Below are 13,896 nucleotides of genomic sequence, written 5' to 3'. Positions count from 1 at the left end.
GTTGAGCGCCCTGGCATGAACCCGAATTGGTTGTCCGAAACCCGTGTCTCGTGCCTCAATCTATGCTCAATGACTCTTTCCCAGAGCTTCATTGTATGACTCATTAGCTTAATACCCCTATAGTTCATGCAATTTTGTACATCGCCCTTATTCTTGTAGATAGGCACCAAAGTGCTCGTTCGCCACTCATTTGGCATCTTCTTCGTTTTCAAAATCCTATTGAAAAGGTCAGTGAGCCATGTTATACCTGTCTCTCTCAAAACTTTCCACACTTCGATTGGTATATCGTCTGGGCCTACTGCTTTTCTATGCTTCATCTTCTTCAAAGCTACAACCACTTATTCCTTCCAGATTCTACGATAAAAAGAGTAGTTTCTACACTCTTCTGAGTTACTCAACTCCCCTAAAGAAACACTCCTTTCATGTCATTCATTGAAAAGATTATGAAAATAACCTTTCCATCTGTCTTTAACCGCGTTCTCTGTAGCAAGAACCTTTCCATCCTCATCCTTGATGCACCTCACTTGGTTTAGGTCCCTTGTCTTCTTTTCCCTTGCTCTAGCTAGTTTATAGATATCCAACTCTCCTTCTTTGGTATCTAATCGCTTATACATATCGTCATAAGCCGTTAACTTAGCTTCACTCACAGCTTTCTTCGCCTCTTGCTTCGCTTTTCTATACCTTTCACCATTTTCATCGGTCCTATCCTTGTATAAGGCTTTACAACATTCCTTCTTAGCCTTCACCTTTGTTTGTACCTCCTCATTCCACCACCAAGATTCCTTTTGGTGTGGGGCAAAGCCCTTGGACTCTCCTAATACCTCTTTTGCTACTTTTCGGATACAACTAGCCATGGAATCCCACATTTGGTTAGCTTCCCCCTCTCTATCCCACACACACTGGGTGATTACTTTCTCTTTGAAAATGGCTTGTTTTTCTTCTTTTAGATTCCACCATCTAGTCCTTGGGCACTTCCAAGTCTTGTTCTTTTTTCTCACTCTTTTGATATGTACATCCATCACCAACAAGCGATGTTGATTAGCCACGCTCTCTCCTGGTATAACTTTGCAATCCTTACAAGTTATACGATCCTCTTTCCTCATTAGAAGAAAATCTATTTGTGTTTTTGACGACCCACTATTGTAGGTGATCACATGTTCTTCTCCAAATCGAAAAAATTTGGGTGCTATCATATAGCTTTTTATCGGCTAATTTGTTTAATTTGGAAACAAAAACATACAAGGTTATCTTAAGGGAATTGTTATTAGCACTCCAAATATCTCATTCTACACTCCAAACTTTCTATATTTAGAAAGAAAAATACACCTATGAGGAGTGTAAAATAAGATTTTTAGAGTGCCAATAACACTTCTCTATCTTAAAAAGTGAAAACAAATGTGCAAAAATCGTTTCCCTTACCCCGCTCCGCTGCCCCACATTGTCATCGGTAGGTGAAAGATTTAGCTTGGGCCTGGGTTGTACTTGGGCTTGGGCCTGCACCTCCGGTGCTTATCTGAGTTGGTTTCTTCCGACTTTCCAGTAGAGTAGAGGAACTAACAGAGCCATGGCGTTGGTCTGCCGAGTTTTATCGGCTGCGAGAAGGGGTTTAAAGCACAAGGCTTCGGCGAGTAGCCCTCACTCTCGGCGTTGGCTGAGCAACCAAACAAGCTTTCTTCTTGGGAGGTTGGTGGAGGAACCCAATTCACGCATCAAATCCTTACTCTCTTCCGATGAATTCTCCGCCCTCCAAAGCTCGGATTTTTCCTGGGAATCCCTCGTCAGTTCTCTCGCTTCTTCTTCCTCTCCCGAGAAATCCCGATTGGTAATGTTACCGCTCCTTAACTAGGATAGTTGTAGCTCAAAGTTAGATTCTTGAGAAGTTTTTGTATTTTCTCACCCGGTGTTTGGTTGCTGAGAAAATCAATAGAAAATGAAATGGTTTATGTTGTTTAAGTGGGGAAATGAGTCCAGAACTCAACTCAATTGGGCTTTTACGGAATGCCCATAAGAAAGTAGCATTCGTTTGGAAACGAAAGGTTTTATGTTCATACGCTCTTTTACTGGAAGTGCTTTTATTGGAAGCACGTGGAGTGGAAACAATTTCTAATATTTTACAATCCATAAGTAGCAAAAAAAATCTGTGACAAACATTGCCATAAACGATTTTGGTTATCTAAGAGGGCTTTAGTAAAAGCACTTTCAAACAGGCACTGTGATTGATTAGTCTAATTGGATAATTTGCATTTTTCTTGGTTGGCAAGAAGATTGAAAACAACTTCTACTTATATATGTCTGCGCATTGTTTGATTAGTCAGGTTTTGGAGTGGAAACTGGAGAAGTTGCTCGGGGCGAACGAGAGATATCATGATCGTTACTCCGAGCTGATATCTCTGTGTGGAAAAATTCACAATCTCCCACTTGCAATGCAAGTGTTTTCTTCTATGGAGGCTAATGGAATCAAACCCACTTCTGCCGTTTTCAACTCCCTTATACATGTTTGCTTCTCTTCCGGTAATGTGTTGACAGCTTTAAGCCTATTTGAGATAATGAAGAGCTCGGAGGGATTTAAACCCGATTCCGACACATATGATGCGTTCATGTTTGCATTCTCAAAGTTGGGCAATGCTGATTCTTTGCAAGCTTGGTACTCGGCCAAGAAGGCTGCCGGATTCACTTCTGGTGTTCAAACCTATGAATATCTGATTTCGGGTTGCATTAAATCAAACAATTTTGAGTTGGGTGATGGGTTCTATGAAGAAATGGTGTTATCAGGGCACATGCCAAGCTTGCCCGTATTGGAAAGTATGGTGGAAGGGATTTGTAAACGGAGAAACTTTGATTTAGTAATAGACTTTTTGAAGATAGTGTTAGATGCCGGATTGAAGATCAACGAGAAGATGGCTGAGATGGTTGTGGGATTGTACATTGAACTTAAGATGGTGGAGAAATTGGAGGAGTTGCTTGTAATTCTTACGGAGGCCAATCAAGTTTCGGAAGTTCTGTTGCTGGTCCACTGTGGAATTATACGGTTGAATGCCGCATTGGATAGATTGGATGATGTAGAGTACTCTGTTGGGAGGATGTTGAAGCAAGGATTGTCATTTAAACATCAGGATGATGTCGAAAAGGTAATCTGTTCGTACTTCAGGTGCTCGGCTCATGACAGGCTGGAGTTGTTTTTGGAACGTATTGAGGGTTCTTATGAACTTACGAAATCAACTTATGATCTGTTGGTTGCCGGCTATCGAAGAGCAGGATTATCTGACAGGTTGAATGACATGAAATTAGCTGAAAAAGGGTTTTAGCGCCGGTGTATCCTATACATACTCTAGTTTACTCGAAGTATTCCAACGGTGTAACACTGGCGACTCAGTTGAAAAAACGAGGACAATCTTTTTGATCTCTTGTTTCGGAGAACTAAGTGGCTTGCGAGGAACGGAAAGAAACATATTAGATTTTGATCCGGGATGAAAGACGAGTACTCCAAGAAGAAAGACAGCATCCAACTCTTGTAACCTAAATCCTGGGAACCAAGCAAGCATTGTTGTCATCTGCCCTACTTTTACATCTTCCTTTGTATCTTCTTATTAATTGGAGCATCTCCCAGTAGAAACAGTGCCAGCAAGAAAAGTCAGTCAACTTGTACGTGAAATTTTTGTGGGTCCCCCACTAGTGGCCCCGTATGCAAATTTGTTCAATCTGAATTTGAGACTTTGAGAAGTCGAAGAGATTATTTTTTTTCACAAATGATATTATCTACACTAACGGAGAGGGGATGTGTTTAGCCTCACAATAGGTTAGCAATAATGTGGTTCAAATTTACCTTTGGCAATAATCGAACTTAAAACTTCTTACTTACAAATGAAGAGAGCTTAAGGATAAACACTGAATGGGTGAGTGATGGGTGCCTAATGACTTTTATGATTGAAGTCTATAGACTCAACTATCTGATATGGGCACCTATATCAAAAGAGAGACTTCGGCATGACTGCTTTATTAGGTTAGCTCTCACATAGAGCGAGCATGCATGGAATCTGGTTGCAGAAAAATCTCAATGGGGCAATGGATTCCATTTCCCCCTCACAAACACGCACAAACCCTAACGATGTTCGGTTGGTTTGGCTTCATAAATATCACTGTGGCAACGTTTTATTAGCTTGTCTTATACTCCGGATCGCATGACACCTCTATCAAAGGTTCTCTCTATTAAAACGTAGAATACATTTGAATTTTATATTGTGAGAATTGTCGTACGAATAACGTTATCGTGATGTTGTCCACCCAAGCTCTTTTCCCATATCAACTCGTAGCGGCCTATATAGCCCTAGTGAGACAATGGAAGGTGAACGGGATTTCCACTTCCAACACCACCAACAACAACAGCATCTAGTTACTGTCTTACTGATCACATGCTGCTTCCCCATTCATATATAAAAGTAAAGTAAGTGAGAGTTTTCGTTGGAAGATTAGTTGGAAGAAATTTATTAAAAAATAATTAAAATTTCGTTCACGGGCTCTCCTCAATTACGTCCTATATGTTATAAATAATACGTGGATGACCCATATAAATAGTGATTTCTTTGCCTATAAAGTGAATGAGAAGGAGGAGAGCACACACACAAAACAAACGGAAGAAAGAAAGAGGAAGGGGAAAGAAAAGAGAGGAAGAAGAGATGAGAGTATAGAGAGTTATTTTTGTACTCATATTATTCTAGATTATAAATAAAAGCATCACTGCTGCCCCGAGAACGTACTCCAGTCACACTGACTGTAGAGGAACCTCGTAAATATTGTGTCTTATTTACTTTGATTCTACTGCACACATACTGTCGATTTTACAACACGTTATCACCACGAGAAGTTCTCGTGTCAGTGGAAAGCACAACGCCACAAATCCGGTGAAGCACTACCTACTTCTCACCTCTGTCAGCTGAAATCTCACAGATAAGAAAATCTTTTCATTTCATCTCCAAATCTCTGTACTACTGATTTTCTTAAAGCAACTATATATCTTGTTGTATGACTGTATGTCATCCTTTGCAGAAGCAAAAGGGTACAGACTCAAAATCCGTAGAAAATCTGACAGCTATGTAAACAGCCTCTGAACTCCAACTTGCTGACCTCAGATTGAAATACTTTCTTCTTGAAAGTTGTTCATCTGCTCAGTACCTATAACATATCAAATTTTCAGAAAATTATAACGGTGCGATCGTTGCAGATGTCTGAAACACCAACCCAGTTTTCAATTCAGCAAAAAACTGGACATCCATTTTATGAGTACCGAAACTCCATTTTTAGTAGCCCAGATCAAAACTGTTTCTTCACGAAAGTTGTTTGGTATCCTCTTATCCATATCATACTAAAATTTGAGCTAAATCTAACAGTTTGATCTTCTCATAAGTTGCAGACACTACTCCTGACTCCAAAACTTATGGGAACCGTTTCGACTTTTTCGAAACTCACCGGAGGAGGAACACAAATTGAGACTTATTATTACTATCACTTCTTGAGTAACTAAAAAGACTTAAAGAGTTGTAAAAATAAAATAAAATGAATGAAATAAAAGAAAAGACTTTAAACCAACAACATTCACATAAAACAAAAATATCAGACCCTTTTAATAAAGAAGTGCACTGGTGGGTCCATTTTGAATATCATCATTTTTTTTTCTTCTTTTCACATGGTGCAAACGCACCATTTCAAAACCTTTTTTTTTTCTTCTTTTCACATGGTGCCAATGCACCATGTGAAAAGAAGAAAAAAGAAATAGAAAAAGGTTTTGGAATAGTGTGTTGGCCCCATGTGAAAAGAAGAAAAAAGAAAATGATGATATTCAAAATGGACTTGTCGGTCTATTTCTTTATTAAAAGGGTCTAATACTTTTGTTTTATGTGAATGGTGATGGTTTAAAGCCCTTTCAAAAGTTTCATATACTTAAAAGTAATTTATTTACAGTAAATGGAATTATCGCCCTTTGCTTTAAGTTTTGATTTATTTATGTGAATGGTGTTGAATTAAAGTCTTTGTCACAAGTTTTATTTACTTAAAAGAAATTTATTTACCATGGCTAGAATTACCGCATATTACTTTAGTTTATTTATTGTACTTCTTTTTGTTATGATAAGTATATACAGGACCCGAAATTCCTTGATCAGATCAGAACCTGCAGTTTCTTGATCCTCATCATATAAAATGATTGAACCCGAAGTTCCACCATGTAAAAAGAACGGACCTGAATTTCCTTGATCATCATCATACAAAAAGATTGGACATGAAGTTCCCTGACCTCAAGATCAGACATGAAGTTCCTTGATGAGTACCATAAGTTTGAAGTGTCGCAGTGCAACAACTTAATTGTAATAAAGCCATAAAAGTCTCAGTCCACAAACTATTAAATAAGGACTATAAGTTCCTTGATTCATGTAAATAATGATATAATCCATGAGTGTTTACATTTCAAATTTTTTATGACTATTGCATGTCACTGGGCATTGATGTTGAACATCATGTTCCTCATGTCCATACTCAAAAATGTTTAGCAGAAGCATTTATTAAGCGGATGAAATTGATTAATGCACTTTGCTCATGAAAAAGAAATTGTCAGTTTCTACATGGGGAGATGCCATTTTACATGATGCATTATTAGTTTGGTTGAGACCTGGTGCCAACCATCAATACTTCTCAGTACAATTCATGTTTACCTGACAAACATTACACTTTAGTTGTGTTATCTATGTACCTATTGCATTGCCACAACGTACTAAAATGAGGCATCAACGCAAACTGGAAATTTATGTTGGATTTGATTTACCATATATCATTCAATATTTGGAATCCTTGACTGGGGATAAGTTTACCGCACGGTTTGCAGACTGTCATTTTGAATAGACAGTTTTCCCGCCGTTAGGGGGAGAAAAGACCGTTTCAAAAGAACGACGAGAATTGTTGTGGGATGTACCCACTTTGTCTTATTTTGATTCACGCAGCAATCAATGTGAAAATGAAGTGAGAATAATTGTTCATCTTCAAAGTATTGCCAATCAAATGCCAGATGCATTTAATGATGCAACGGAAAGTGATAAAATCACATATATTAGCTGCAAATGTGTTTGCAAGAATTGATGTCTCTGTTGGACAAAATAATGTGGCAACAAATGATTTATCTGTTGCACTCCTAAAGCGTGGTAGACCCTCAGACTCAAAAATTCAGTCATTTGAAAGAAGAAGAATATGGCACTACTAAACTATTGCATTCCCAAAGCATAACTGTTGTATGATGTCGCCACATGGATCCATGTCCCAGAAGGACAATCCGCGGATATAGGAATGTTGATGTCTCATGCATCAAACATTATGGACGTATAGGTTCCAATGACTCACCTCCTGGAAGTGGAAATTTAAAATCCAAGCTCTATAACGCTCAAGAAGAGGTTATGATCCATTTTCTCTAAACTAAGTCTTATTGAGAATTGGGTGGCTGAACAGAAGAATCGACACTTGTTAGAAATGGTTCGTGTTTCTCTTCTTGAGGCACATCTTCCCTTATATTGTTGGGGTAAGGCCCTCACGTATGCTGCCTACCTTATTAATCGGCTTCCCTCTAGTACTCTTGAGTTTCAGACATCGTTTTGGACTCTTATGTCTCTGCTCAGTTGCTCACCAGTCCCTAACCTTTCCCCTCGTGTTCTTAGCTGCGTGGCTTTCGTCCACGTGCACCCTTCATAACGACAAAACAAACTTGAACCTCGAGTACTTCGATGTGTCTTGATGAGGTATGCTACTACTTAGAAAGGTTATCGATGCTATCACCCTCGAACCAAGAAAATGTTTATCATTACCGATGTCATTTTTCATGAAACGGAGATTTATTTTGGTTCCTTTGAGTCCTCATTTCAAGGGGAGTTTCAAGGTGATAAAGTTTGTATGTTTGATTATGGAACTGAGCAACAACCACCCACCACCAAACGGTAGGCCACTGCTCAGCAGCATATTGCCGAGCAGCAAGCTACCACACAACAGCAGGTCATCGAGCATCAGGCTACTACACAACAGCCTACCATCGAAATGATCAAATAAATCATAGCCACGTAAAACAGACGAAAACTGGAAATTCCACTTTATGAAATTATCATCAATAAGCTTAATAGTAAGCATACCCAACAAGCTTTCAATCTTCACATAATTTGACATGATGATCAGCAACAACAATCTTCAATACCCAGCAATAGAAACAAATGCACAATATTGACATTCTTATGTTGGTAAGAAAAACCCAGATGACAAAATTCAAGAAAACCCAACTACAATCGATATATTCTTCAGAAATTATCAAGAATGAAAGAAACTTAGATATGGCATCGGCCTTAAAGAATTAACTAATTCATCAACATAACCGGCATCGACCTTCAGATCCACATCACATTTACAAGCAAACAATCAACACATTTGGCATCGACCTTGAGGCAATTCATCAACAAATTCTTCAAACAACATTCTTGTATGGCATCAGCCTTCAAAATCCCCAAAACAAATTCCAACTTCAACAACTAATTAGAAATTTACAAGAAAAATATCACCTTAACAGTAATCGGAGCAGCGAAAAACATGAATCGGGAGCACCGCGCAATTGAACCTGACTCTTGGTACCATCTTAACACATTGAAGAGATCAAGAACAACTCACAAATTATACAAAGAAGAAGAAAGGTTTAGAGAAGAAGCTATGAATCTCAAAGAATTTTTATTTCCTTTTCTGCAATTGTATTTTTACACTCTTACAATACATGGAGGGAAAAGCCCCTTTTAAACTCTTCTAATACATTGACTTAGAGAGTAAACTACTAATCCCATGTGCACATCACATGTCATTTACACTTCTATCTAATATCATGTGCACAACACATGTTATTTACATTCACATCCAATAGGTATCTCAGTTTTTTCACTCAACTGTTTTACTTTTCTTACATGGGGCACTGTAATCATCGAGGCCTCAAACGAAAGCTGAATTTGTAGTTTTTTGACATATACTAAAGATTTCATCCATTGCTTCCATGGAGCGTCCTGTTGTTGCTTGAACCATGACAAAAAGGAGCTATCCAACAAGCAGAAGAAGTTGACATAGAGGAGCTGATATCTCACAGGTATAAAATGAAAAGTTACTACTTGCACAATTGGCCATAAGCCTCCTTCCAAAACAAAGGCTGGTAGAAAATCCTTTTTCACATCTTCCTTGATTTGAGGAAAACTCTTTCCGGTAGAAAAACCAATGTATGTGAAAACACAAGTAAATCCAATGGCCCAAAACGGAACCCATCAATCACCACTTTAGAAGCAACAAACCGAAATGAGTTTGGTTGCAGAAGAAGTCTTGACCGTATATATCAATCCAAACCTTCATACCTGCAAAAGATAATAAAACCAAACTCAAAAATTGTCTCGCCACCATAACGTCCCGCTCTAATAATCGAATGACTATGGCAAAGGGACACCAAAGTGAACTCGTTCTACATAAGTTGCTCTCCTAAACATGAAGAACCATATCAGGAAACTGGAATGCCACATTAACCCCATTAAGCAACAAAATCTACACTTCTTGAGGATTAAAAAAGCAACAAGCACAATGAAATTCTTTTCAAATTCCATGGCAACAATTCAAAAACATTGACAAATACAAAACGAGCTAAATTTTCAAATGTAGGAGAAAACAAGAAAGATACATCTAGGAAAATGGTGAATACCAGAGACCCATTTGAGCAAATACTGAAACAAAGCAAGAAATGGAAGAATTTTACCAGAAAAATTGAGGATAAATAACCATTTGGGTAATGCGTAATTTTCATTTTACCCGAAATTGCCCACTCCAGAAAAAAAATTCCAAAATTCAAAGAGAATTTACAATTGCGCTGAATATTCAGATGAATCTTGAATCTGGGTTTTAATCACGGTGATTATTTTGTGATTAACGAAAAAAATATTGTTAATTACAAAGAAAGAAGAGTAGTCTGAATGTTTAATCTTCACGGCATTTTCTTATGAAAATCTGAAGGGAAACGAGAATTTTGCCAATAGCGGTAAGAATGAAGTACTTTTGCATTAAGCCGAGTTCGTAGAGCCGTGGGCTTACAGCTAAGACCAATGTATGGGGACCCGGCCCATAACCCATAGTGGACTGATTTAAGCCCAATATTAAAGCCCATTGTAGCTATCTGACAATGTTCTCCAAGAAAAGATCATGATCTCAGCATGGCAAATTTGTCATGGTAAAAGTAGATTGCAATGGTGATGGTGATTGATAGACTGATCATTTCATACATTATCATTGGTTGGAAAAAAAAAAACTTCACTATGGAAGTCTGGATTACGTTGTTCATTAAGAGAAAAATTTCAGTAAAAACATCTAGATATCATGGCATCTTTATCGGCACGCAAAAAATAAACCTCCTCCTATATTTTGTCTTACCCAATGTTTTGTGATATTTACCCTTTTGTGTATGGCGTTGTAGTGCAACAACTTTACTAAATACTTTTTGTTTCATTAGAGAAGTGGTATAATCATTCACCTGAAGGAATTATTTTGAGAAAACATGTTCATTTGAGCAACATCATATAGCATGCAATTAACAATTAAAGGCGGAATCATGCTTGTATGCACTCAAAAACAAAACATGACCATGAAATTCAAAGCCTAGTAGATTGGTGAACCAATAATCAACTCAAAACAAAGTGAGTTGAAATTAATACCTTTGTAGATTCCTCTTTGCATAAGCAAAGGCTAATCACCCAAAGAGATAGGGCCTTCATTCCTTGCTTCTTAGATCCATGGATTTGGATGGAAGAATAGGTTCTCCAAGTTCCCAAAATTGAGAACCTCTAAGTCTCTTCACCAAGGTTAGATTGTAGAAGAAATGAGTGACCTTGGAGTAGTAGGATTGCTAGATGTACCCTCCAAGGTGTTGGCCTTTTTAGAGAGAAAATGGAGAGACAATTCTCACCAATTTTCCCCAAAAATAAACCCTTTTTATCACTTAATGAATATTTAGTTATAAAGTCATTTATATAGTCACTTCTTTAAGTGACCTAAATAACCAAAACCCTAATTCATCACACTATGGCCGGCCATTTAGGGGATTTTGGGCTTTTGGGCTTTAATGAATCTTCATTCATTAAATTGTCATACAACTTAAGTTAATGGGCTTGACGTTCGAAGCCCATTGGGCCTTAAGGTCCAAAACTATCCCGAAGTCTTTAACGAACTTATTCGTTTGATTAATTAACATATTAATTAATCCTTGCCATAAATAAATGATTAAACCATTTAATCATTCTTACTCATTTCCGTTTAATCTTCAATCTCCACCTTTTATGGTGTGCGATCCATTAGGTTCCTTTTAGCGAGGTAGTGGGCGATTAAAACCATTTTACATCGATTGTGAATCGAAACTATTTTCAATTCTCCCTTTAGTGATTACACACGTTTAGGGCTTCCACAAACCATGAGTGACACCTAGCAGCATATCATGGTTACCCAAGCTAATCAGAAGAGGATAGAGAACCTATTCAGTTTGGGATTACAAATGCAATACGGTCCTTCTCTAATCTAATACTCTTGACCACATTGTTTGGTATGATAGTTTATTTATTCATGTCTACTATCCAATGTGATTCGTGTGCTTATATGATTTCCTTGAATGTGATTTGGAACGCATTCCCTAATCTCATTCATACTCTGGCCAGAGATTCCAAATCATATCATAGAGTATTCTCCCTCAACTGTTTGAAGGTTAGAAATCCCTTGTTGCGCATTCACTTGTCTCCATAGCTAAGTGGCTTAACCCCAACGATGCCGTGGACACCCCGAGGGGGTGACTTTGACATAATCAAAGATCAAGGACTTAACCACAAGACAACTGTGATGCCTCAGGTCAAAGGACTACTTTGCATTATCCCAACCATGAGTTCTCATGTGACATGGAATATAAGAACTCTTCGTTGATCACGTTCAGTGAACTCATTCTCTATTGAGCACCTACGTACTTGTCTTGATGTCACACACACCAATGACTCGAGACTAATCACTCTCCCTGAGAGAAGACATAGTACGTACTGATCTTAACGGACTGTCAACGCCCAATTGACAATCCTATGATCAGGAACGTTTAGGATGTGTCTACGAAAGAATGGTCTCATGAATCTAACTTCATTAGATTACATTCTCCCAATCACATATTCCTTGGACTTTATCGTTTAAGCATATAACATTTATATGAGACGGCTCAAACAATAATGTATGCCCTTTATATGTAAAACTAGATTAGTTTAACATGTGAAATGTCCGTAAAGTATCATCACATGATTGGTTTTAGGGCACATTTCCAACAATCTCCCACTTGCACTAGAGCCAATCAGCTAGGTCATCTTGATGATACCTCTTCTGTAGTCATTTCATAAATGGCTGAATAGTAGGCCTAGACAGTGGATATCTATATGTGTTATCCACAGAAGCAACCTTGAGAATAACGACGTCACCATTATACATGATTCTCAATCATGTGGTTCAGTCTCTCATTTGTGTTCAGATCTTGATGAGACCTTAATTCCCAGGCTTGAGCTATCGCCCCATTAGTGTCATACACTTTCTGGTTGGAATCGAATAGAGAGTTCATAAATGAACTTTCCCATCCAAACAACATTGTTGTAAACTTCTATATGGCAATATATCTTGCATTCATAATGGAACACACTAAAGTCATTACTTTAATGTTTCCATCCAAATATCTCTTTAGTCATAATAAAGAGATATTTGTTTATCTCTTCATTCATAATGAAGAAACATCCAATGATGGATCAGATTCATAATCTAATACATTTACGCTTCCATTACGTTACTCTAATTCTTCCTCATTCTTTGAGGAATCTATCCTTAAGTATTTCTTAAATACTTAAGGACTCACTTGACAGTTGCCACGGTTCTGATCCTGGGCTTGCACTGATATCGTCTTGTACCGTTCTAGGTACAACTCATATCAATGTTTTTCATACAATATGAAATACATAAATCACCTTTTTGCTTTATGCATAAAGGATTCAATTTACGCATTATTTCTATGGGAGTCAAAGGGTACGTTCCCTTTGAGAAGGGCAACTTGCTAGTCTCACTAGAATCGTCATTCTTATTGAAGTTTATCATCATATGAGAAACTTCCTAGCATCCATTGTCTATTATTAGGGATTGATATAATCCAATTATATCATGAAATATATCATTATAGATTTCCATCCCATGTATATAGACTATATCTCCCATATACATTCTATCTTCATATAATGTATTAAAGTCATAACTTTAACGAAGAAGTATTCTTTTCATTTCCAAAATTAATATATCATATATACTTAAATTTTAGGAACATGATTAACTCCCACTAATCTTTTGTAAAACTCGTAAACAAAAGATTCATTTACATCTTGATGAGAAATCAAACGATTTGATCCTTTTTCCTCATAAAATGCAAATAGCTCCCACTAACTTGCTAAGATCCATGATGGATGGATCTCTACAACTTACATGTCTTGTGATCTATAGTTTTGGACATATATTATCATGACTATCTTAATAATGGTTTCGGAAACCCATATTATGTCAAAACATTGAATCACCATTTTAGTTGTAGCTAGCAATCTTCGAATTAATTGAAACCAAGCCTATCTCAAAGATGGTTTCTTCAAAGTCAACCATTCTCTTTGATTGTAGTTACCTTAAGCTACCAACTAGCTATGAAGGTTTCATTATTTCGAGTCAAATGGTACTTTACCATTTCCTTGAGTATATATCGTATATGCACTCAATGTAGTCATAAGGATTTTCATTCTTATCGACTACCTTGGAGCTTGTGGT

At 37.5% G+C, this 13,896-nt stretch overlaps 2 protein-coding genes across 2 annotated transcripts in view; both read left to right on the top strand.

Moving 5' to 3' along the window:
• Nucleotides 1–13,896, top strand: part of LOC126633301 (pentatricopeptide repeat-containing protein At5g25630-like) — a 44,839-nt gene that overhangs the window by 19,440 nt on the left and 11,503 nt on the right. The window lies entirely within an intron of this gene.
• On the top strand, nt 1,556–3,720 carry LOC126633303 (pentatricopeptide repeat-containing protein At3g18110, chloroplastic-like). Its single transcript, XM_050303878.1, has 2 exons — nt 1,556–1,822; nt 2,316–3,720. Exons 1-2 carry the CDS (start codon nt 1,565–1,567, stop codon nt 3,303–3,305), a joined length of 1,248 nt encoding a protein of 415 aa, XP_050159835.1. The 5' UTR covers nt 1,556–1,564; the 3' UTR covers nt 3,306–3,720.

The sequence above is a fragment of the Malus sylvestris genome, chromosome 8 (assembly GCF_916048215.2).
Source record: "Malus sylvestris chromosome 8, drMalSylv7.2, whole genome shotgun sequence".
In the NCBI taxonomy this organism is placed as follows: domain Eukaryota; kingdom Viridiplantae; phylum Streptophyta; class Magnoliopsida; order Rosales; family Rosaceae; genus Malus; species Malus sylvestris.
This window is presented reverse-complemented; position numbering and strand designations above follow the sequence as displayed.